Source organism: Dromiciops gliroides, chromosome 1 (genome assembly GCF_019393635.1).
Source record: "Dromiciops gliroides isolate mDroGli1 chromosome 1, mDroGli1.pri, whole genome shotgun sequence".
NCBI lineage: Eukaryota > Metazoa > Chordata > Mammalia > Microbiotheria > Microbiotheriidae > Dromiciops > Dromiciops gliroides.
This window is the reverse complement of record NC_057861.1, coordinates 468,380,359-468,407,215: the sequence shown is the minus strand read 5'-3', so window position 1 is coordinate 468,407,215 and position 26,857 is coordinate 468,380,359. Positions and strand designations below refer to the sequence as shown.

General features: G+C 36.3%; 1 protein-coding gene across 2 annotated transcripts in view; it reads right to left on the bottom strand.

The window, feature by feature from the left end:
* Window positions 1-3,913: 3,913 nt before the first annotated feature.
* The window catches only part of ALDH7A1 (aldehyde dehydrogenase 7 family member A1), a 43,043-nt gene continuing 20,099 nt past the window's right edge, over window positions 3,914-26,857 (bottom strand). For both annotated transcript variants that reach the window (XM_043977276.1, XM_043977275.1), the window contains 10 exons: window positions 24,880-24,977; window positions 23,560-23,601; window positions 19,472-19,566; window positions 17,852-17,936; window positions 12,361-12,467; window positions 10,626-10,742; window positions 10,129-10,226; window positions 9,869-9,942; window positions 4,836-4,911; window positions 3,914-4,076 (listed from right to left, as the gene is read on the bottom strand). In XM_043977276.1, the coding sequence (XP_043833211.1) occupies window positions 4,022-4,076; window positions 4,836-4,911; window positions 9,869-9,942; window positions 10,129-10,226; window positions 10,626-10,742; window positions 12,361-12,467; window positions 17,852-17,936; window positions 19,472-19,566; window positions 23,560-23,601; window positions 24,880-24,977 (847 nt within the window). In that variant the 3' untranslated portion in view covers window positions 3,914-4,021. The remainder of the gene's footprint in view (window positions 4,077-4,835; window positions 4,912-9,868; window positions 9,943-10,128; window positions 10,227-10,625; window positions 10,743-12,360; window positions 12,468-17,851; window positions 17,937-19,471; window positions 19,567-23,559; window positions 23,602-24,879; window positions 24,978-26,857) is intronic.

Sequence of the window (26,857 nt, the reverse complement as noted above, 5' to 3'; positions counted from 1 at the left end):
ATTTAATATCAAAGATACATTGATGGATCTACCTATTTTTTAACCCATAAAAATAGTTTTGATACTTTATAATGTCATTTGAGGTCTGGAAGTGCTATTGTCCTTTATCCCCACCTCTTTTAATTATTCCCCTTGATATTCTATGTCTTTTGTTTCTCTAGATGAATTGTTCTTATCAAAGTCTATAAAGAATATCATTTGTCAGTTAGATTAGTGAAGTATTTAAACTGCAAATTAACTCTGGTAGCATGACTATTTTTATTATATTGGCATGGCCCAGCCACATGCATTGAGTATTCCTAGTTAAAGTTGTTCTTTATTTCTTTAAGGAGAATGTTGTTATTGAATCTACATAAGTATTTTCTCTGCTTTGGTGCACTGAATCCCCCAAATTTTGTGTATTTTGTAGTTATCTGGAATGGAATTTCCTTTTCTATTATTACCTCATGGATTTTCTTATTGAAATTCTATTGATTTTTGAGGCTTTATTTTGTAGCCTACAACTTTCTTGAAGCTATTGTTTCAATTAGTATCTTTGATGATTCCCTAGGATTTTCTAAGTAAACCATGTTATCAGCAAATAGGGATAAGATAGTAACAGAAATGGTTGACTAGGAAAACACTTTTATATCAAATTTCTTAAATAAGATTTTAGTATATAAAATAGATAAATAATAGATATAACCAAGTGATTCCCCAATAGATATGTAGCCCATACATATAAACAATCAGTTCTAAGAATTACAAACTATCAATAGCCATATGAAACAATAGTCTAAATGACTAATAAGAGAATAACAGTCTAAATCACAAATAAGAGAATTGAAAAACAACACTGGTTTCACCTCAAACCTAGAAAATTATTAGCAAAGATAGCAAAAGATGGTAAGTCAATGTTGATGGAGTTGTGGGAAGATAAGTACATTAGATCACTTTTAATGGATCGGTGAATCAGTACAACTATTTTGGAAAGGAATGTGGAATTATGCAAATAGTTACTAAAATTCATAATTCCTTTGATCCTGAGATTTCTCTCCTAGGCTTAAAACCTAAGGTAGTCATTGATAAGAAGAAAATCCCCATATAAATCAAAGTACTAACAGCAGCACTTTTTCTGATAACAAAGAACTAGAAGCAAAGTGAATGCCTATCCAATGGGGAAAGGCTAAATAGAATATAGGACATGAATGTAATGGAATATTACTATGTCTATAATTTCTTACAAGAAATTATGAATGTGATGACTACAGAAAAATATGGAAAGATCTATATGAACTGATAAAGAGTAAACAGAGCTAAGAAAATATACAAAATGAGTACTACAGTAGAAATGAAAATAATTACCACAGGGGGCAGCTAGGTGGCGCAGTGGATAAAGCACTGGCCTTGGATTTAGGAGGACCTGAGTTCAAATCCAGCCTCAGACACTTGACACTTAACTAGCTGTGTGACCCTGGGCAAGTCACTTAACCCTCATTGCCCTGCCAAAAAAAAAAAAAGAAAGAAAAGAAAATAATGACCACAGAAGTGAACGTTGCAAAACTGAAAAGCATGGCTCCAATAAAGATATATACAAAGGGGCAGCTAGGTGGCGCAGTGGATAGAGCACCGGCCCTGGAGTCAAGAGGACCTGAGTTCAAATCCAGCCTCAGACCCTTAACACTTACTAGCTGTGTGACCCTGGGCAAGTCACTTAACCCCAATTGCCTCACAAAAAAAAAAAAAGATATATACAAAGTCATCCCCACTTCCTCCCTTTGCAAAGGTCTTCATGTGGCACACTGAACATATTTTCAGGCATTTTCATGCAGTAGTTAGTTTTATCCATTTTTATTTTTTGTCTTTAAAAATATTACTTGTTATATAAGATGGCTCTCTGGGAAGGAAGACAGAGGAATACGGTGGAAATTTTGGTGATAACACCAGTAAAAATATTATTTTAAAAAACAAAAGATCAATTTATTTCATATTAAAAATACTTTATTTCTCCACACTTTACAGATATGTTCTACCTTCAAATTGATTTAAGACAATCAATTTTTTCCAATGTCAAAGGAAAAAGAGGAAATATTTATTTTATCATTGCTAGGAAATTCATTCTAGAAAGAAAGTATTCTAAGTTAGTTATATGAAATTATTTTAGCATCAAAAATTGGAACTTTATCTTCCTCTTAGAAATCACTTGAAATTAGCACTATACAAAAGGAACCACAGAAATTTAAGTCATAAGGCATTTTATAAACATGAGTGACATGTCTCATTGAGAAGTTATTGGTAAAAAGAGTAATTAAAAATGTAAGCAACTTCAAACCCAGCATAGAAATCTTTTGTCTTTTGGTGTAAAGTTTGAAAAACTACTGTAATACTAGCTGTGGGGAGCAATTTTTAATTGGGGAGTGTTAGCTAAGAGGCTTGCCGCAATACTGGGGCAAGGAAGGAGACCAACAGCCTCCCTCAAAACAGAGCAGGATTTATTTAACAAAAACGAACTTAAAACACAAACAGGATCAGTAGGATCAAGGGAAAGGAAATAAAATGGGGAAAGGGAAATTATACAACCTGAACAACACAACTGCCCAGGAATCAGCTAAGAATACACAGCAGCATCCTGTCGCCTTCCAGCTTCCAGCTAGAATGGCGAATCTCCTCCCTCCTTCCCAGCAGACCCCAGTCTGACCACACACAGTCCTCAACCAATTGGCTGGCCGCTCTGACAGTCACATGACTGCCCTCACTAGGCTTCCAATCATTATAATTTTGCCAGGCCCATATAGGCATCAGTGAGCAGTGATGACATGAGGTGTCAGCACCATGGCAACAGCTACAACCAATGGGTGGAGCACTGTGCCGTTTGCGGAGCCCCAGAGGCCAGTGCGTGCAGAGGTTTTTAAAAAAATTCTAGCCAAAAGATGGGGTCATAAAAACCTCAAATAACAATTAATTCTTTACATGGCCAACAGAATATGAGAGGCCAAACTTTAAACAAAATCCATACACAATTATTTAGAAAAATCATCCAAATGCTGCCTATCTTCCTATAAGAAATATTCAAATCCAACTTGATCAAGGTTACTTAATTAAGATGACCTGGACATGAACTTGACTGATTGAAATACAACAGACTAATATTATCATGCTATATTTAGAGCCTTTCACATAACTATTATCAACATTTACAGTTACACTGTAACCTACAGAAACTTATATTGAAATTCTTATTCAATCATATGGAATTTCAATCAGATGCAATTACAAAAATAGAAAAACCTGATGACCAAAATATATTTTCTTTATAAAATCTACACAAGATTTATTTTAGTAATCTTTAGGCCTAGACTGTGAGCTTGTAAGGGAGAAATTATGTGGGACCTATACTGTAGAAACCTACTAATTCACAGACCCACATGACTTCAAGACTAAATTGATGATCCTCAGAGTGACAAGCACAAGACCATTCCATATGTACCTCTAAATCAATATGTAGTAATACTTATTTCATATTGTCAATAGTGCCCTTGACAATACTTCTAAAAACCCAAGCCACTGTGGCATAACACAGGTCGATACAGTCTAAGAGACATTCTTTCACTATTAATTTCTTGTTTGGAAGACTCTCTAATTAAAGTGGAAGTTTTCACTTGAAATGATAGGAATGAGTATAGAAATAGGCAGGATAAAAAAACCTATTTTATCTAAAGTCCCTATTAACATAAATATGGTTACCATATCCCACTGTCCTATAAGTACTGTTCAAATTTATTAACACTTGTTTTCTTTTCAAAGAGTGGATTAGTCAGATTTTTACTGTTCTTAAGCAAACAAATGTGCTGATGTCAAATCCAAGATTTGCCTTTAGAAAAGAAAATAGGAATGATGAGCAATTCCAATCCATCTTTCACTAAATACATGCCAATGCTTTTTCTGCAACTTTATTTTCCCTTTTCAAATGACAAAAAGAGGCCCATGATTGGTTATAATCTTAAAGATATGAGTGTAGAGGTCATATAAATCCAAAACACTGTTACTGAAACTTGATTCCTTGTGCCAGAGGAAGGTCTTTACTGTAGTTGATGGTGCTGGGGAAAAAAGAAGCAAAAAAAAAAAAAATTAGAAGAATTAACTTTAAGATTTACAAAGGTGACTTAACAAAAGCATGATGTCTAAACACAGTCAGATTTCTCTTGGGAGGAATTCTTCTAACCAAGGATCCAGGTGAGGGGAAAGGAAGGTACAGCAGACTGCGGAGGCAAGTCTGTGAGGCTAGTGGAACAATGTGAAATAATAAGGGAAAGAAAGTGTGCTGTATGACAGGATTATTAATCAGAAATGAGCCATAAAACACAGCAACAGTCTTCCTACAGAGCCATTTATGTACTCTAGAAACAGAAAACTACATCTGTTTGTCATGCACACTCTTTTCTCCAGGCTAGTAAGCCTTCAACTTGCTTGGGGGCAGCTAGGTGGTGCAGTGGATAAAACACAGGCCCTGGATTCAGGAGGACCTGAGTTCAAATACAGCCTCAGACACTTGACACTTACTACTTGTGTGACCCTGGGCAAGTCACTTAATCCTCACTGCTCCACCAAAAAAAAATAGAGAAGATAGGCACTTGTACTACTCCCATCTCACCATTATGGACAAAAGAGTCAAAATACAGAAATATTCATGGAAATGGCAATTTCTGAGCTTGGAGAATATATGAAGGAAAAAAAAAGCTAAAGAGATATTTATCAAATTCAAGTTGACATAGTGTGAGAATGAGGGAAGAGGTGGGAAGGAAATCCCCAGATTATCTTCTACTTCCAATATTTTTCTGGCCAAATTTTATCCTTACCAAGTAGAGCGTCTCATATATTGCTTCCATGAATCGCTTCCTGATTCTCTGCCACCACCAGTATGCTTCTCACCTCCTACAACACCAAAATAATTTAACAACTCAGATACTTTTTTGAAACAAAGTAGATTTTATTATTGCCAAGGTACAAGAGTATAGAAAACTAAAACAAGAGCTATTACCATCACCTATTCTCCCCAATATAATGGTTGTGGTACCTTCCTCCTCTCTACTCTACACGTACCTTACTTCTTCTCCATTCATCTTGAACAAATATCTAGTATGTCCAAAACACAGTGTTTAATGTTGTGGTCCAGGAACCAAATGTAAAGAGCAAACAATGAGATATGGACACAAATTCGTATTTTTAGAAACATAAAACGTGTTATAATAGAGGTATAACAATGTTAGGGCAGTTCTAAGGAAGGTGATAATTTCTGAAGGATGGAATCAGGGAAGACTTCATGGAAAAGATGGCATTGAAATCCTTACTATACTTCAAAGCTCAGCTCAATAGCTAAAAATGTAGGGAATGGCATTCGAGATAGTGGTAATAGTATCAGAAAAGGCACAAGGACCAAAAAGCAAAGGACATGATTAGGGAACACTAAATAATCCAATTTGACTGAAAGACAGGGTACATGAAGGAATTTACTATGGGATATGCCTAGTAGGGCAGCTTTGGAGAATCATAATGTAGAATGGCAGACTGAGAAGCTAGACATTCTGTAAGTAATTGGGAAAGTGCTAACGGTTTACAAGCAGGAAAGTGACATAATTAAAGGTATGCATTAAGATTAATATGGGGCGGCTAGGTGGCACAGTGGATAAAGCACCGGCCTTGGATTCAGGAGTACCTGAGTTCAAATCCAGCCTCAGACACTTGACACTTACTAGCTGTGTGACCCTGGGCAAGTCACTTAACCCCCATTGCCCCGCAAAAAAAAAAAAAAAAAAAAAAAAGATTAATATGGTACCACTGAGCAGATTAGAGGAAGGAACCTGGTTTCAGATGTTGCTGCAATAGTTTAAGTGAGAGGAAATAAGGACTTGAACAAAGAGTGAAAACTCCTCCTTGGACACTGGGGGGAAAGAATTAACAGGATTCAGCAAATGTGTATTTGTTGCAAGGGCTTTTTCTATTCTCTTTTACTGTGTGGGTAGTGGAGGGAGTGATACCCCACCCAAAAAGAAGAAGAGGATCATTGAAGCAATCTTTTAAGAAATGCAGAGAATAGGGGCAGCTAGGTGGTGCAGTGGATAGAGCACCGGCCCTGGAGTCAGGAGTACCTGAGTTCAAATTCGACCTCAGACACTTAACACTTACTAGCTGTGTGACCCTGGGCAAGTCACTTAACCCCAAATGCCTCACTAAAAAACAAACAAACAAACAAAAAAAAACCAAGAAATGCAGAGTATAGAAGAAAGTCTAGAGAGTAGCACAAGCAGGACAGTTGAAAGCTCCAGGTTGAATATACATACTTAAAAAGAAAAGCAAGCTTTACATAATAGGAATTTGCAGTTTCATGTACAATCCTTTTCGTAATAAACTATGTCTATCTAAATGTCCATTTTATTTGATGTTTGTTAAGTTCAGAATAAAATGAAAAAATAGGAATCAGCAAATAACCAGATAGGAATGGGGGTAGGGTGGAGAGAGTGGTAAAGTAGAAAGAAAAATAAGATTACTCCAACTCTAAAGTTTGAGCCTAGGTGATTAGGATGATGGATCATTAAGGGTATTCAAGAAAAGTTGATTTGTGAGAAAAGGGAAAGGAGGTGGGATGGTAGTGGTGGTAGAGATTCATCTCTGTTGAGGCCAAAGATGGCTATAGAGATCTGGGAGTCATCAGCATAAGAGACAATTAGGTGGAGCCATTAGAGTTAAAAAAAAAAAATTACCAAGACAACAGTGAAGAGACCAAGCAATGAGGACTGAAAGCAGAACCTTGAAAACTGTTTAGATAAGGGGGAAGAAAAGAAACAAAGAAGCATCAGAGAAACAAAAATAATTAGGATCCAGTAATGTGTTAGAAGCCAAAGTAATAAAGTTTCAAGGACAAAAAGGTCAAGAATTATGACTGAACAAATACAATGACTTCTGAGAAATTACTTCAGCAAAATAGAGGCAGAGTACAGGTCAGAAATAAAGGAATTGAGGGGGGAGTGAAAAAGTAGAAGCTAAAGGTGGAATACCTTTTCAAGTAGTAGGTTCCTCTCCCTTCCAGAAGGTAAAGGCGGAAAAAAAAAGGTCAAGGTGAGGAACATTCAGGTAACAGAAGGTAAATAAAGAACACAGATTGAGAGAAGGGATTTTTAGAATAAGGGAGACTCTGAATGTTTATAGGCAGAGGCAAAGGTGTCAGTGGAGAGGGAAAAAATGAAAATGGAAAAATAAGTAATAGAACATCATCCTAAAAGAAACTTTAGAAGATGGGATAAAAAGCACAGGTCAAAAAGTTGACCTTAGAAAAGAAGAATTTGTTCCTCTGATGTGAGAGAGCTATGTATTTAAATAAAAATGAGCAAAATTTAGGACCCTTGTATCTTAACTGTCTACCAGTTTTTAGTAAACAGTGAATACATCTTGAGTGAGGACTACAGGGATAAGTTTAGGAGCTTAAAATGAGTAGATAAGATTTAAAACAAACCTTAAGTACAAATGTTAGGGATTCTAGGGTACTAATGAGTACAAGGTTAAACAATGGGTTAAACAAGGACTACAATGGGTAAGGAAACAAATGGAAATCGATGGGTACTGGTAGCAGTAAAACGACTGAAAACCAAAGGTTCAGCTCAGTAGAACTGAAGTAGAAGAGAGAAAAAGTTAGGATGCTACACAGTCAAAGAAAGGAATTTGAGATCCTGCAGATGGTACAATTCTGAGTGATGAGGATGAGCTGTGGTTATGAAATGTGTAGGCAGGGTAGAGGTGAAATTCTCCCTGCTAACCCCTCAAATTAATGCCTTCTCTCCTCCCCTCTACTAACAAACTTCTGAAAACAATACACAGGAGACCTCTTCTTCACCACTTCCCATGTTGCAAAGTCTTAGGATCTATCTGGCTTTCTTCCTCACCATTCTGACTCTGCTTTCTCCAACGTAACTAGTATTTTCTTTGTTGCTAAAGCTAATGGTATATTTTGCCATTCTCATTCTCCTTGACGTCTTTGAAGCACAACATTGTTGCCCTCCTTCCACCCTACTTCTACTGATTTCCTTGTTTCTACTTCGCAAGATCTCAAAGGCTGTCCTGTCCATGGAGTCTTTCCTGCTTCTGCCCCTACCTATTCACCAGCTGAAAATAATCCCTTCTCATAGCTTCTCCCAGCACACAACACTCACCTTTTCTTTGCATTTATACTCTCCTTTATGCCATCATTATTTGGCTATAAATTTTATGACAACAGAAAGGACATTAGTGATCAAGAGACTGTCATTACTAGAAGGAATCTGTGAAAAACAGCCCAAAATACTCCAGAAAGGGGTAGCTAGGTGGTGCAGTGGATAAAGCACCGGCCCTGGATTCAGGAGGACCTGAGTTCAAATCTGACCTCAGACACTTGACACTAGCTGTGTGACCCTAGGCAAGTCACTTAACCCTCATTGCCCAGCAAAAATTTAAATAAATAAATAAATGAAACAAAATACTCCAGAAAGACCATTCTGTCAATACCGAGTAACTCTCAGCACATCTGTTTTAGTAGAGGAGTACTAATGAGTTGTCCTCAGCACAAAGAAGCCAAAATTCTAAGAGTCTGGATTTGGATCCAGGTTGTTCTAGTGATCACAAGGATGCTATGACAATAAATATTAAAGCTGACTGGAAGATTTATAAATTTATAATTTATAAATTTTTTTTTCAAACTTAATTGTATATACTGTCAGATTTTACTGAAACCTGGATAAGCTTTGCTAAACTGATTTTCCCTGTTCTTTTATGTTTTGTTATAAAGAAAGGCATGCTGGATACATGCCTTTTCTGGAGACAGAAAAACAGCAGTAATGTGAAGAAGAAAAGATATGAAAATATTTTTTAATTTAATGCTTAAGATACTTTATTTACCTTAAACCATAATGAGGATATAACATTTTAAAATTTAAAAGATAGGGGCAGCTAGGTGGTGCAGTGGATAGAGCACCGGCCCTGGAGTCAGGAGGACCTGAGTTCAAATCTGGCCTCAGACACTTAACACTTACTAGGTGTGTGAACCTGGGCAAGTCACTTAACCCCAATTGCCTCACCAAAAAGAAAATAGTATAAAAAAAAAATAAAAGATAGGATGCTTTACTTTGTATTTGTGCCAATAGCTCCAAGCTAACCAAGAACTATTTATTTTTACTTTACCTTTAGGCAGACTGGTTGGTTAAACTTGGGCTGAGAATCCAAAACTGTTATTAGCTTCTTCCACTACCACTATAACTAACGGTCTAGAATTTGGATTTGTTACTGGGGAGAAAAAATGAGAAGTACTTAGTGAAAACAAACACTAAATATACCTATATCTAGAAATAGTATTTAATATTTATTAAGCCCATTTTGATGATAGGAATTAGAGTATTCTTTTTAAAAATTTTTTTACTGCCTACCTCTTTAAAATATTAGATCTGAGGACAGTCTTGGCCATTGTGTGGAATACTGAACATTAGGTCAATTAAGAATAAAAATTGCTGTTATTTTCTGAAACTCTGTTCTTGGTTTAGGGTTAAAAAAATTTCTCTTTTTTTCCCTTTAATTTCTATTTTTATTGAAGCCTATTGTTTTTATATCACATTCTCCCTCTCTCTTCAGTAAGTCTTCTCTTATAACAATTTTAAAAGAAAAAAAAGGCAGTTCAGCAAAACCAAACACACCAACTTAATCTAACAGTATATATTAGCAATATTCCGACCCATACCCCACCACTTCTACAATGAAGATAACTTTTCTCGACTCTTCACAAAGTCTAGGCTTTAATGAAATATTTCTAAAATCCAATATTTCTTCCCTCTTCCCACCTCATGTGGAATGCAGAAAACAATTCCCTACATACCAAATGCACCTCCAATTTCAGCACCACTTGTCGGAATATTGACATTTACGATGCCACAGTCTGATCCTTTAGGCCTATATCAAACAGAGCAATAACATATATTACTGTGGGGAAGGTGGCACCTTAAAAAGTTATTTTTTCTAAATAAAGAATTTTGTACTGAAAAAAATTTTAACTATGTCTACCTTTAAAAATTGTTCAGTAACTACATATTTTTCAACCTAAATCTATACTTATTATCTGTACAAGTAATGATGTACCCAAGCCATCGAAAGATTCTGCCCAAATCCTTTGTGAAGATACTACTTGAAAGACCCTGTTTTACTTCATTATTCCATTTATAGACCTCTTCTTCATTCTGTAAATACAAAGAATGCAAACTATTAGATAATAATATACTCAATATTGACAGTAGGTGAATTATCATTCTAAAGTTGAAAATAACAATTTCATCCTCTTAAATAAAACATATTTATATAATTTGGCAAACTGTATACTCAAGAGTTTGAAAGCTAATAGTTTTTATTCATATATTTATCTCATTCCTTTAGGTTTACCATCTCATATTTCATTATGAATATTCAGGTTTTAATCAATCAGAATGACCTAGGATCTATCAAACATTTATTCTAGTAACATTTTATAAATTTGTGTTTTTTCTCCTTGTCTTTTCTTCTCATCCCCTAATTTACTCACTGGAAAATTAGACTTTTACATAATGTGAAACATGGAAAGGAAAAGCACTATAAGTTTTCACCTTGAATTTTAAGACATAAAGGATAGGAGCAAATGTCTCTCTCTGTACAACAGGTGCATCATGATCAAGACCGGTCACAATCGTTGGCTCTACATAATTTCCAGGGCGAACTATAGCCTTTAAGGAGAGGAAAACAAAAAAGGAAAGAAAATTGCATTTTTTGTTTCCAGGTATGTATTGTCTATGAAGGGAAAGAAATTCAGTAAGGGGCAAGTATGATTCCAAAATAAATTCATTGCAAATAAAAATTTAAAATGATATATCACCCTTTGTTATTTTAACTAAGTTGGCAGCAGCCTATTTTCTTTTATTTCCTTTCTTTTCTTTTTTAGTGAGGCAATTGGAGTTAAGTGACTTGCCAAGGGTCACACAGCTAGTAAGTGTTAACTGTCTGAGGCCAGATTTGAACTCAGGTCCTCCTGACTCCAGGGCCGGTGCTCTATCCACTGCGCCACTTAGCTGCCCCAGTCTATTTTCACTGAAGCTAGCTTTTCTTCTTTAAGCAGTCTGAAACGAAGTTAAATCTTTATACTGAAAAAAAGATCTAGTCCTAAAGGATTCCACCCCAACACACTTTGAGATCTGTCCATTTTTAAACTGTAAATGATCCAAATAATCAATAGAACATTAATTTGAGTATCACCTTTTGGATATTATAAAACAAAATTTTAAATTGAAAACTGTTAAACTACGTGTCAAGAATATCAGACATATATTCCTGCACTGGGTAAAAAACTGCACTAGCTTACGTTAAAGTTCCCTTCTAATATTATAACTATGATTTTAGGTATTTTATAAAGTCCATTCAAAGCATGGTAATTGGTTTTTAAGGATACATCCAGTGAAGTTGACAATATAGTTGAAAAAGATAATGACTATTATACTACCACTTCCTTCCTCCATCCTTATGCCTCACCCCTTGCTCTGTTGAGGGAAGGGGGAACAAAAGGGGGAGAGGAAGGGAGAGGGATGGAGAGGAGGGAGGGATAGAGAGAAGGAGGAAGAAAGGGAAGGAGAGGAAGGGAGAGAGAAGAAGGGAGAGAGGAGGGAGAAAAGGGAGGGAGAGAGAAAAAGAGAGGGAGACAGGTGGGGCAGGGGGAGGGGGAGATGTAGAGGGAGAGGAGAGGAAGAGAGAAAGAGAAAGGGAGGGAGAGAGGCAGGGAGGAAGGGAGGGAGGGAGGGAGAGAAAGAAGAAGGGAGGGAGGGAGAGAAAGAAGAAGGGAGGGAGGGAGAGAAAGAAGAAGGGAGGGAGAGAGAGAGAGAGGAAGGGAGGGAGGGAGAGAGGGAGAGAGAGAGGAAGGGAGGGAGGGAGAGAGAGAGGGAGGGAGAGAGGGAGGGAGAGAGGGAGAGAGAGAGATGAAGTGGATGGGAAAGAAATAACTAAGAACCAGGAAATAAGGAGAGTGATAGGTGGGGGAAATGAAGAAAAAGATGACAATTATTAAGCTATTATTTGATGTACTCTATGACTCTAATTAATTGAAGTGTGCTAAATTATTCTATGACTGTGAAATAAAATCACACAAAGTCCTGCTTTTTAAAAGCAGTATTTTTTTTTCTTTAAATACTAGTGAAATGTTAAGAAGAATGAGAAAAAAAGGGAATGTAAGGTCTATGAGGGAAACAAGAAGCCAGGAAAAAGAAATTCTGTCTTATTCACCACTGGTCCTGAATACAGCAAGGGAGGTCATTTCAAACACATGACACTATGGATTTTAGACATTGCAGTCTTTACCTTCCCACCATAGACCACTGTGCCACCTTGCTTTTTGGCATCTTCCACTGCATCGAGGTACATGTTTACAGCTTGTTTGGTGTGGAGGGGCCCATAGAGGACATTAGCTGCAAAGAGAAAATAAATTCTTAATGATTTTTCCCTCAAAGACATCAATTCATGACAAAATGTAGTTTACTAATGCCTCACAGTTAATTACATTGTCAGTTTCTCCCCTATTTTCATCCTCAAAATAGACTGATAGCTATTATATCAAGTTAGATAAGACTACTCAACTCTCTGCAAAGTATTTGCAATAACTAACCTAAGCTGGCATGGCAACTCACCAACTATCTTCCCATTCTTTTACCCATTAAGTATTTGAACTGGCATCTTCTTAATATTTCACTGCCAAAGATCCCAGGAATTAGAAGAAAGACTATGGGAAGGAATAATGGAAAAGTCAATAGACTATAAGAATGACATGACCTAATTTCTATTCTCAGCAATAGCTCTAAAACTACCCATGTAATCCTTTTTTTTTATTCTTTTTTTTTTTTTTGCAGGGCAATGGGGGTTAAGTGACTTGCCCAGGGTCACACAGCTAGTAAGTTTCAAGTGTCTGAGGCCAGATTTGAAATCAGGTACTCCTGAATCCAGGGCTGGTGCTTTATCCACTGTGCCACCTAGCTGCCCCCCATGTAATCTTGAACAAATCATTTAACCACTCCGGGCCTCAGGTTCTTCACCTATAAAATAAGGATATTGAACCAGAACTCTAAAATCCCATCCAGGGGGTCACTTCATAAGGATACATTAAAAAAAAACCTAATAGGGGCAGCTAGATGGCGCAGTGGATAAAGCACCAGCCCTGGATTCAGGAGTACCTGAGTTCAAATCCGGCCTCAGACACTTTACACTTACTAGCCGTGTGACCTTGGGCAAGTCACTTAACTCTCATTGCCCCACAAAAACAAAACAAACAAACAAAAAAAAAACCTAACAACCACCAAATTAATAACCCACTACTAAAAGTTTTGGCTATAAAACAAAAGTACCACCAAAATATTGCTTTGGGCTTTTGTTGTTGTTGTTTTTGTTTTTTTATGAGGCAATTGGGGTTAAGTGACTTGCCCAGGGCCACACAGCTAGTGTTAAGTGTCTGAGGCCGGATTTGAACTCGGGTCCTCCTGTCTCTAGGGCCGGTGCTCTATCCACTGTGCCACCTAGCTGCCCCTGGGCTTTTTTAAAATGAAATTTCATTTGGCCCATGACTTCATTCTTAAATTCTCATCCTAACAATATCGGGTCCAATCCTGACATTTAGTCAAGGATGTACTGGTAAATGTTTAACAAAAAGTTCTCTGAAAACACATGACACACTTTTTAATTTAATCTATATTGAGGGGCAGCTACGTGGCATAGTGGATAAAGCACTGGCCCTGGATTCAGGAGGACCTGAGTTCAAATCCAGCCTTAGACACGTGACACTTACTAGCTGTGTGACTCTGGGCAAGTCACTTAACCCTCATTATCCTGCAAAAAAAGAAAAAAAAATTTAATCTGTATTGTTAACATTTTCCCAACATTTTCTAAGTGTAGATAATCAAGAAAACAATAAATCAAGCCCTGATAAGGAAGTATGCTGATTTTCAAAGTATAAATGCTCACACTGAAACTTTAATAACTGACTTTCTCAATCTATATGCTATGGCTCCCAAAACATTCCTGCATTTAGTACTTTGACCTAATTAGACTACATTTAGGTCAACATAGTTGTCCTAAGTTCTGAGCAGCACATTTTTAGGAAGGAGATAGAAGAAAAGTATCCAAGACAACCAGGATAGTAAAAGGCCTCATGATCATAAAATATAAGGATTGATTAAAGGAATTGGGAATACTTAGGAGAGAAAAGAGATGATGTAGGGTTGGAATGTAGTAGCTATCTTTAGTATTTGAAGGTTATTATCTCAAAGAGGGATTGATTTGTCACAAAACTAGAGAAAATGGGTAGAAGTTACAAAGAAGCAAATTTAAACATCATTTAAGGAAAAAGTTCAAAAAGTGGTATGGTTATCTCAAGAGTTAGTAGTGGGTTTCCCCTCACTGTAGGTCTTATGGTGGGAGAGAAGAATTTTGTTCAGATATGGGTTTGCCTAACCCTAGAGAGACACTGATATCTTTTCCCACTGAGAGTCTATGATTTTGTGAAATAACACAAGCGGCTTCAATACTGATCACCGCAGTCTACTTAAAAGATCGCAAAGAATAGCCACCTTTGTCAAGAAGGCAATTTTTCTTTTGAAAATACTTATATATGAACATGTTGTTGCTATTTGTCCTTTGTTCTTGAAAAGGACTATGACACCCTGATGTCACGACTTGCAGTGAACTGGTTTTGAGTGAGAGGGAACTGCACAAGGTCACCAACCTCACTCTCTCCTCCAGAGCCATCTGGGTCCAGTGGCAAGATATATATTAGGATGGGGCAGCTAAGTGGCACAATGGATAAAACACTGGCCCTGGATTCAGGAGGACCTGAGTTCAAATCCGGCTTTAGACACTTGACACTTACTAGCTGTGTGACCTTGGGCAAGTCACTTAACCCTCATTGCCTCACCCAAAAAAAAAAAAAAGATATATATCAGGACTACCAGAGATGACCCCAGATGATTTTAAGGAAAACAGGGTTAAGTGACTTGCCCAGAGTCACACAGCTAGTAAGTGTCTGAAGTGAAATTTGAACTAAAGTCCTTCCAACTTGAGAGCCAGTGCTCTATTCAATGTGTCACCTAGCTGCCCTTAGATATGGAACATACTACCTATCAGATATAGGAATAGGAGAATTCATGAATAAATGAGAGCATTGTGAGATGTAAAATAGATCATTTTGATTACATTAAAAAAGGTTTTGTACAAATAAAACCAATGAAGCCAAGATTAGAAGAAAACAGAAAATTGGGGGGGGGGGATTTATAGACAGTTTCTCAGATAAAGATCCCATATCTCAAATATATAATAATAATAAATGGTCAAAGAATATGAACAGGCAGTTTTCTGATGAAGAAATCAAACCTATATATATAGTTATATGAAAAAATGCTCTAAATCACTATTGACTAGAGAAATGCAAATTAAAATAACTGAGGTAGCACCTCACACCTATCAGATTGACTAAAATAACAGAAGGGAAAAATGACAAATATTGGAGGGGATGTGGAAAAACTGGGGCACTAATATACTGTCGGTGAAACTATGAACTGATCCAACCATTTTGGAAAGCAATCTGGAATTATGTCCAAAGAGTTATTAAACAGACCAATATTAGGTCTGTTTCCCAGGGTTATCAGGAAAAAAAGGAAAAAATCCCTATATATTCTTAAATATTCACAACAACTCTCTTGGTGTTGATAAAGAACTAGAAATTGAGGGGATGTCCATCAATTGGGGAATGGTTGAATAAGTTGTGGTATATGAGTGTGATGAAATACCACTGTGCTGGAAGAAATGATAAGCACAAAAAAATGAAGAGTGAAATGAGCAGAACCAAGAGAATGTCATATATACTAAGCAATATTATTTAAAGAATAACTGTGAACAATTAAGTTATTCCAAGTATTATAAATATTCAAATCAACTACAAAGGACCTATGAAGGAAGATGCTATTCATCCCCAGAGAAAGAACTGATAAATAGAAGTATGCATAGGATGGTTTTACACACACACACACACACACACACACACACACACACACACACACACACATGCGCACGCGCGCACGGATACACACACATATTCCTGTATGAAATAGTAGCCTTTTCTGATGTAGGATGGGGAAGGGGGAGGAGAAAGACATTCAGAACTTAAAATGTAACAAAAATAAATTAAATTTTTAAAAGTGAATTGTGCAGGGGGCAGCTGGGTGGTACAATGGATAGAGCACCGGCCCTGGAGTCAGGAGGACCTGAGTTCAAATCCGGCCTCAGACACTTGACACTTACTAGCTGTGTGACCTTGGGCAAGTCACTTAACCCCAATTGCCTCACCAAAAAAAAAAAAAAAGTGAATTGTGCTATATATTCAAAGAATAATTACTTCCAATACTACATAAACGGTATGCAATAATAAGAAAAGGGGGCACCTTTCCAAACTCTATGATTCAAATATGATCTCAATACTTAAGCAAAGTAAGAAATGATGAGCAGGAAGAGTTCAGAGAAACCTGGAGGGTCTTACGTGAGCTGATGATGAGTGAGATGAGCAGAACCAGAAGAACATTGTACACAGTATCATCAACATTGAGTGTTGACCTGCTGTGATGGACTATATTCTTCTCACCAATGCAATGGTACAGAAGAGTTCCAGGGAACTCATGATAGAAGAGGATCTCCAAATCCAAGAAAAAAAAAAAAAGAACTGTGGAGTATAGATGCTGATTGAACCATACTATTTCTTTTGTTTTGGGTGCTGTTGTTTTTTTTTCTATTTTGAGGTTTTGCATTACTGCTCTGATTTTTTCTTATAACAGGATTAATGCAGAAATAGGATTAATGTTATTATGTGTGTATATATATATATATATATGTGTGTGTATATAGATATATATCTATATCTATATAGATATATAGACAAAACCTATATCAGATTACCTGCTGTCTAGGGGAGGGGGGAGGGAGGGGAGGGAGGGAGAAAAATCTGAAATTGTAAAGCTTGTATAAACAAAAGTTGAGAACTATCTTTACATGTAACGGAAAAAATAAAATACCTTATATGTTAAAAAAAAAAATACTTAAGCAAAGGGGAGACAAAGTTGAGAAAGAAAACTACAGAATGATTTCTCTAATAAACAGTGATGAAATATTTAATGATATATTAGCAAGTAGGCTACAGCAACATGTTAGAAAGATTATATACTAGGGGGGAAGCTAGGTGGCACAGTGAATAAAGCACAGACCCATGATTCAGGAGGACCTGCTTTCAAATCCTGCCTCAGACACTTGCCATTTACTAGCTGTGTGACCCTGGGCAAGTCACTTAACCCTCACTGTCCCACAAAAAAGTAAAAATTTTTTTTAAAAAAGAAAGATATACTAGGACCATTTAGGATATGTAGAATGTAGGAATACAACGTTGATCCAACAAATATACAACTATTAATTTAAAAAGCATATTAATAAAGTAATAAAAATGATACGGTTATTTCAATACATACTGAAAAGGCTTTTGACAAAAATACAAGTTTCTTTATTAAAAACTCTAGAAATCATAGGAATAATTAAGCCTTTCTTTTTTTTTTTTTTTTGCAGGGCAATGGGGGTTAAGTGACTTGCCCAGGATCACACAGCTCGTTAAGTGTCAAGTGTCTGAGGCTGGATTTGAACTCGGGTACTCCTGAATCCAGGGCTGGTGCTTTATCCACTGCGCCACCTAGCTGCCCCCAAGCCTTTCTTTAATATAGTAAATATCATTTCTATGGATCCAAGAACAAAAAAAAAAAGAGAAAATACTTACAGTCCCATGGATTTCCAATACGAATTTGTGCATATGCCATTTTAAGTTTGTTCACAACTTCATCATGGATGCTTTCATGCAAAAACTAAAAAATAAATATATATGGGAAATTTAAGAATTGGAAAAGTTTTTAGCATTCTGAATTTTTTTAATGTCTAATTTAAAAAGATTCCACTATTCAAAATTCCCAAAAACAATGAACAGAAATACAAAAGAAGTATATTTCATGATAAGTTTTTTCATTTGTTAAAAATTGAATTCTATCTGTATGAATTTTAAGATTATTCTTTTTTTAATGTTATGGTGACTTTTTTTGCCTTTTTAAAATAACACTGTCACTTCAATATTACCCTTCACTTAAATAGTGATTTATTCTGTGAAAGGCAACACAAAATTCAGTCATGTCTAAGAAACCACTTTACCAAGTTTCAAAAACCCACCAGAATAATAAAGATGAATGTTATAGTCAAATTTTGTACCTAGTCAAAATTTTCTCCACAGTATTAAAATTACTATTGTAAATATCATATAAGAATAGGTAGCTGTATCAAATCAAGGCTGCATAATACACTAACAAAATCTAGTTATTGTGAACTGCCCAGAAATGAGACTGAATTTCCCAAATTTCACATAATAAAATTAAATTGTGTTCATGACTCTAGACAAGTCAGTTCACCTCTTTGAATCCATTTCCTAATCTATAAAATTAGACAATCTCTAAATTTCTTTCCAGTTCTATGCAAAAAAGCTATTTTTGAATGAATGAATAAAAAAACATTTATTAAGGGTTTACTATGTGCAATGCACTGAGTATATGAACAAGAAAGAGTAAAAAAGTCCCTTCTCTCAAGGAAGTCAAGTTTTAATAGGAAAGACAATACATGGAAGGTTTCAGCTGCAAGTCAGATAAAAAAAGTCCCATGGTCCTTAGGATCCATGGCAAAGCAGATATTAATGCTTCTTTTTTATGTCTATTCCACTGACAAAATCATATCCAATTCTGATAGTGAACCATTTCACAATGCCAAAGACTTTGGTGATAAGAACTTTCTTTTCTGCACCTTCAGTAGCTGTGACCTGCAGAAGCAGCTGCCAGGCTACATTTCTACATTTGTTCCAAATTATGTCATTAACAGAGAAAAGGAATCATGGGTGAACTGAAAGGCCACAAAACAGATCCTAAAAGGTTTTAAAGTTTCAAAATATTTTTAATAGAAAGAAAAAAAGGTTATTTAAAAGGAACCCAATACAACCCACATTTCAGTTCAAAATATAATAGTTTTTGTGTGACCCTGGGCAAGTCACTTAACCCTCACTGCCCTGCAAAAAACAAAAAACAAAAAAACCCCTAGTTTTCATTTATACCGTTCTTTTTAGAGACATTGCTCAATTTGTTCTAGAGGATTGTTTTAGGTATGAGAAAACATTGTTTAGGAATAAATGGCTGTATAGATAAAGATCAAGAGGTTATGATGTTCTAAATAATGTTCTCTTTACCCAACCCATACTATAAAGTAGTAAACTGACCCTGTATTTGGGATCAAAAAAAAAAAAAAAAGGAGCAGAGTTGCCTTAGGGTGTCAAGATTGAGTTACATGTAGCTTAGACAGAGAAACTCACCAGTCGTCTAGCAGTTGTACATCTTTGGCCTGCTGTCCCCACAGCCGCAAAAAGAGCCGAAGGAATAACTAAATTGAGGTCTGCATCTTCAAAAGCTTAAAGGAAAAGTATGCACAAAATAGAGCAAAACAGATAACAAAACAACAATGTATTTTCCCTACTGTTAACTAAAATAAACAGGAGGCAGCAAGGTGGCCCAGGGGATAGCATACTGGGCCTGGAATAAGGAAGACCCGAGTTCAAATCTGGTCTCAGACACTAGCTGTGTGACTCTGTACAAGTCAAGTAACTTTCATATGCCTTAATCCACTGACGAAGGAAGTGCAAACCATCCCAATTTCTTTGCCAAGAAAACCCCAAGAACAGTATGCTCCATGAGGTCACAAAGAGTCGGACAAGACCAAATGACTGAACAGCTAGAATAAAACAGTGAGCACTTAGCAACTAGAAGCATAATACATAAAAGCTATTGTACCCGTTAAAGCAGGAATGTTTTTGTTTAAAAATACAGAAATTCTCCTTTCTTAGGAAAAAAAGGGATGAGTTTATTAATTTTTTTAAGTCAGAAAAATATCTTCCATAGGAAAAAAGCATGAGATAACAATCACAATGATAAACAAACCTTATGCAACAGGGTTTAGGGATGGCTGACCCCACATCAGCCTAAGTAAGGTGGTCATCTCTCTTTTAAACTGCTATTTGATAATTTCCTTATTAAATCTCTACCCAGGTTCTCAGGTAATTAAGGAGTATAGTTCTGCTAATTCTTCATAAACTGAAAAACCTTTTATAATCACTAATTAGCTCTGAGCCTCCGACTTAGAAAAACTTCTTTTAGCATAAGTTTTCACTCATCTTCCATATTAAGTCTGGAATCATTAGTGAAGACAATTTATTAATAATATAACAAAAACATTTAATTATTTCAACAATGCATATATATGCTGTGAGAATATTCAAAGAGCACCAAGTAACAATCAACTTCTCCACAAAAATTGGAACTATTTTCCAAACATTCAGCTCTTTCAGAACAACAGTCAAAATCTCTCAAGAATTTTCTTCAAGATAAGAGTTGGCATCTTTGAGAGAACTGAGTTTAACTCATTCTCACAGTAAAGAAATTCTCTTACTCCTCTCTCTCCATGCCTCACAGTTTATCCCACAATAGTAGTAACTCTCAAGATGACATTTAAACTCTAACTTCTCATGATTCTATTCCTTTTCCCTTAAAGATAAAGCAGCAATGCCCATAGTATTTGCAGGAGACTATGAAAGTTGGTGTTACTCCTACATGCTAGTCTTCTTTACAAACAGACATAAATTTGCACATTAACTTCATTGATAAATGGACTCTTACTAAAACTGCTCTTGACTTCATCATAACCTCTTGATACCTACCTATACAGCCTGCCATCCCTAAATAATGTTCTCTCTACCCAACCTGGACTTGATTGGTTAACCATTTATACTGAATTCTCTAAATTTAGAGAACCATAGAATCACAGGTTTGGAAATTACTTCAATCAATCAATCAATCAATAAACACTTATCATGTACCTATTGTGTGCCAGGCACTCCTAAGCTTGAAAACCACCTAATCTAACCCCCATCCAAAGCAGCACCTCTGGGAAGTAGTCAATAAGCCTTTATTTTCACTAATTATTAGAAAGTTTTTCCTTACATAAAGAGGCAATTTTTGAAAGACTTTAGAACTCTGACCGAAGTAATGACCAACCATGATTCCAGAAGATGCATGATGAAACATGCTACCCAGCCATCACCTGACAAAAAGGTGAAAGACTTTGAGTACAAATTGAGACATTATTTTTTGGACATGGCAAATGAGGGGATTTGTTTTGCTTCACTCTACATGTTTGTAACTAGGATTTGGTTTCTTTCTTTTCTGATAGGGTAGGGAGGGAAAGGGGAGAAGGTGGGAGGAAGAGAAAGTAGATTTTCATTGACTGGAAAAACAAAATTTAATTAAAAAAAAAAGATGAAGTCAGCCTATCTATAACTTTCATCTATCAGTTCTAATTCTGTCCACCAAAAGTCAGCTCTATCTCCTTATCAAACAGGAGGAGGACAAATTAATATTAGAAACAAACTAATATGGTCAAACCTAAAGCAATAAATAGGTCACACAAGAGATGATTATTGAGCTCCTTAGCTAAAAAAAAAAAATTAGTTGACTTTTTACAGTAGCAAAAATCTGTGAAGAAAAATAGGTGCCCAAAGATGGTAGAGGAAAGGCAGTGACTTACCTGAGCCCAAAACCCCTCCAAATACCTTCAAATAATGTCATAAGACAATTCCTGGAGCAGCAGAATGCACAAAAGGACAGGGTGAAATAATTTTTCAGCCAAAGACAATTTAGAAGGTTGGCAGGAAAGGTCTATCAGACAAGGATGAGAGTGGAGCACAGTCCAGCACAGGCTGTGCAGCACACCCCCAGCCCCAGCAAACCAGGATCAGGCCTTGGGAGCCACTGAATCAGCAGCAGCAGCAACTGCTTCTGGAACTCAACCCATAAGCAGGTAAGGGGGTTGAACAACTAGCCAGAAGGAGATCACAGGGTCTTTTTACTAGCACTGAGGCATAAAGAACTCTGTTGCTTTGTCCATACTCAGATACAGGTCAGGCTGAGAGGAGCACTAGCACACTAGAGCTTGCAGCAGGGCAGAAAAGCAGGCTTGTGATTGTTTGTAACCAGAGCACAAGCCGGGAGAGTAGTAAGCATACCTCCCCTTAAATCACCCCACCTTGGAATAACTGAAAACTTACAAATCCCTAGAAGTATCTCTGAAAACAGCTACACAAACCCCTTGAAGCTTGGGACAATGCTCCCTCCATGCTAGAAGCAGTGTCCCACTTTAACAGAGTTAAAAGTCAAGAAATAGACTTGGAAATGAGAAAAAAAAATGCTGACCCTAGAAGGTCACTATGGTAACAAAGAAGATCAAAATATATCCTCAGAAAAAGATAACAAAGTCGGCTCCTACCAGCCAAACCTTCCAAGAAAAATATGAATTGGTCTCAGGCCATAGAACCTCTCAAAAAGGACTTTGAAAATAAAATAAGAGAGGCAAAGGAAAAAATGGGAAGAGAAATGAGAGTGAAGCAAGAAAATCATGGAAAAAAGTCAACAGCTAAAGGTAAAGGAAACACAAAAAAATACTGAAAAAAACTAACACGTTAAAAAACAGACTAAGCCAAGTGGTAAAAGAGGTACAAAAAGCAATGAGGAAAAGAATGCCTTGAAAAGCTGAACAGACCAAATAGAAAAGGAGGTACAAAAGCTCACTGAAGAAAATAACTCCTTAAAAATTAGGACTGAGGGGCAGCTAGGTGGCACAGTGGATAGAGCACCGGCCCTGGAGTCAGGAGGACCTGAGTTCAAATCTGGCCTCAGACCCTTGACACTTACTAGCTGTGTGACCCTGGGCAAGTCACTTAACCCCAACTGCCTCACCAAAAAAAAAAATTAGGATTGAGTAAATGGAAGCCAGTAAAAATATGAGAAATTAAGAAACAATAAAACAAAACCAAAAGAATGAAAATAAAAGGCAATGTGAAATATCTCAATGGAAAAACAACTGAACTGGAAAATAGATCCAGGAGAGATAATTTTTAAATTATTGAACTACCTGAAAGCCATGATCAAAAAAAGGGCCTAGACATCATCTTCCAAGAAACTGTCAGGGAAAACTGCCCTGCTATTCTAAAACCAGAGGGTAAAATAGAAACTGGAAAAAAAAAATAGGTGCCCATCACTTTGGGACTGGTTGAACAAACTGGGTATATAAATGCAATAACAACTTAATAATAAAGGTGTAATTGAAAAAAACTTGAGAAAATTTAGTTGATAATTTAATTCTTTTCTCCCAATCTATCCTTGCCTTCAGTATATATACATTTTCTTTCATGGTCAGGCAAAAGGTCTTAAAGATATGAAATTCACACACATACAGAGTCTTCTCATAATGAAAGAGTGAATAATTTCTGTAACTTCCTATCAACTCAGAGGGATGATGGGATAATTCAATGACTAATTTGAACAAACAAGAAAAAAATGTTATCATCCTTACCAATAATAGCATTGTTTCCTCCAAGCTCTAACAAACTTCTCCCTTAAAAAGAAACAAAAAAGTTAAGACCTACTTTTGTTTTTAGTGTCCCAGGGATATTCTTCCCACAGATTTATTACCCCTTGAATGAATACATTTCCATAATTACTTTGTATTCTTCTATTGACTTATTTCATCTAATTTACTTAAAATAAAGCTAAGTTTTTCTTTGTCAAAGTACCTCTGACACACATGTTCAGACTTTAGGACATAACTTTAGGAAAACAATCCAAACTTTCCTTCCCCATCTCCAAAAAAAAAAAAAGGAAAATAATGCATATGATCTGGTAATTCTTCCATCAGGACTACAGTAGTTCAGCTGAATAGTTACTGAAATATTTAGTGATCCTAGTCATAGCAGTTATCAGAAAATAATGCTTACAGAGTATCTGTTATGTGCAGGACACACTAAATCCTGTCAGGGGATAACAAAAAACAAAAGACATTATCTCTAACATTAATGTTCATTATTTTGACCCTCAATACTTTTCTTTTTCACTGATCCATAAGAGATCTGAAAGAAAAGCAAAGTTTTATATCCCCTTCTTCTGCAAAATCTATTCAGATAGGGGAAGCTAGGTGGCGCAGTGGATAGAGCACCAGCCTTGGAGTCAGGAGTACCTGAGTTCAAATCCGGCCTCAGACACTTAACACTTACTAGCTGTGTGACCCTGGGCAAGTCACTTAACCCCAATTGCCTCACTAAAAAAAAAAAAGAAAAAAAAGAAAAAAGAAAAAAAAAATTTTTTTAATCTATTCGGATATTGTGCCATAGACATCTAGTCTGTGAAATTAAGATATGACTCCTATAATACTCTTTAGTCCTCTAGAACTTTTCCTCCATTTGTTGTTATATACCCAGAAAGAATGATATTAATAATTTGGGACAAGCTGATTAATTTTTCCCCAAACTTAACTGCAATTCCTATTTACAGCCTCTGTATTTAAAAATTTCTCACACTTTTTCCCCAGTAAGGAGGAGATTCCTCTTTCCCAAACAGTGTCCAAAAATTTGACTTTAAGCAAATTGGAGAGTCATCTACCCAATCAATGCAATCAAGGCCAATCTAACAAATGTTCCTCAGGAAAAGCCCTTCTTTGGCAACTTGTAAAGTTTGCTTTAGTGTCAGCTAGACCTAAGAATTAATAAGATAACTGTGCAACCCTTTCCTTCACTTGGATATTTCAAAATACTACACAGATTTCCATGGATGGAGTATAAGAGTGGAAAGGGCCACATTCATTCTTCAAAGAAGTATGGTTACTAGAACACCCACTCACCAAACCTCTCCTGTACCATGACTGCCACCTGTTTTCCCACTTGTGTGCTTCCTGTAAAGGACAGTAGATCTATCCGCTCATCTTTGGCCATTGCTGTGCTGTAAGAGAAAAGCCACACATCTATTTGAACAGATGAAATGGGGCCACAATAAATAATTAAGAAAAGCTTGGTAATCACTCTGTTCATCTCCATTCCCTATAATCATTCCTCATACTACAGAATAAAAGCAGTTCAGCAAAATTAAACAACACATCAACTGCTTGTCACCTTCTATGTGATGCTCCCTACCCCTGAAAAGAAGCAAGAAAGTATATTTTCTCCTATCTCCTTCCAGGCCATGTTTGATGATTATAATTATACAACGTTGAGTTTTAGATTTTTCTGGTGGATATTCTTTCCATTTATATTGTTGTAATCATTGTGAAGATTGTTATTCTGGTTCTACTTTCTTTACTCACTGGTTCATATGCATTTCCATGCTTCTTTGTATTCATCATATTCTTAGCTTCTTAAAACAATGCAATATTCGATAAAATTCATAAGCCATAGTCTTTTCAATCATTCCCCAATTGGTGAACATTTATTTTGTTTCTCTTATGTTACGAAAGTATTGCTATAAATATATTAGTCTATCTAGGGCCTTTCTTTTTGTCACTGGCTTACTTGGGGTATACACCTAGCAGTAGATTTTCTGGTTCAAGGATATTCAATGGATATTTTCAACTATATTTAAAAATAAACATAGAGGGGGCAGCTGGTGGTGCAGTGGATAGAGCACCGGCCCTGGAGTCAGGAGGACCTGAGTTCAAATCCAGCCTCAAACGATTGACAAGTACTAGCTGTGTGATGCTGGGCAAGTCACTTAACCCCAATTGCCTCACCAAAAATAAATAAATAAATAAATAAATAAGCATAGAAATACTTGATAGAATACTTGACAGAAAAAAAATGAGGTCATATGCCTTGATGCTCATAAGTCTTCCTATATATCTCTATATCTATCATATATCCAGAAATATTCCTTTACATTCATGTGCCACAATTTCTTTACCCATTTCCCTTCTTCGTTTCAATTTCACAGCTACTACAAAAATGCTGCTGTACATCTTTTTGTGTAAATGGAAACTTTTTGTCTTTGGCCTTTTAGGGAAATATGCTTAGCAGTGATCTCTCTAGACCAAAATGTTTGGACATCTGAGTCAATTTCTTACCATAATCTTAAACTGTCTCCCACAAAACTGGTCCAATTCATAGATTCACCACCAATAGCATTGGCACTCATTCTCATGGAAGGAAAATTTTAGGTGGCAATAGAAACAAAAACTTTCTAACAAGAGTTGTCCAACAACAGAATGAACAGCCCCGTAGAGCACTTAGCTCTCTATCACTACGGCCATTTTTCAGGGAGGGAGTGTTTATATAATGAGTAGCATAAGAGGTAAGACAGAATAACTTCTAAAGTCCCTTCCAACTCTATAGGCAACAATGAATTTTTTATTTTTCAGGAGGATATTATGTAGGTAGGCCCTTCAGTGAATTGTAACTGATGTGCAACTGCTGGTAGTTCTTTCTAAGACAGTGCAATAAGAATAGAAATACTGTTCTATTGCTTCCAGGAATTAAAAGGTATGTGTATGCTATGGGAGACACAACAGAGCCTGTGCAACTCACTGAAATTTCCCTGGTAGGCTTCTTTTAGTTGAATTGAGAACTGAACGCTCGTAATGAAATTAATTCAGGTAACTGTTCAACCCTTTAGTTATCTGCTGCTATGATTACCAAAATTACAATGTAAAAAAAAAGATGGTGATGCTGGTTGTAGTGAATGAACATAAATTCTGGGTAGTCAGCTAGGCTATGTACAAGATTTGGGTTTTAAACAACAGATACAATTTCCCAAAAGAACCTTGGATAAAATTTGTTACAAGATTTTCTGATATTTCCATTCTAAAAGGCAAGAAATACATGACTGTTCTC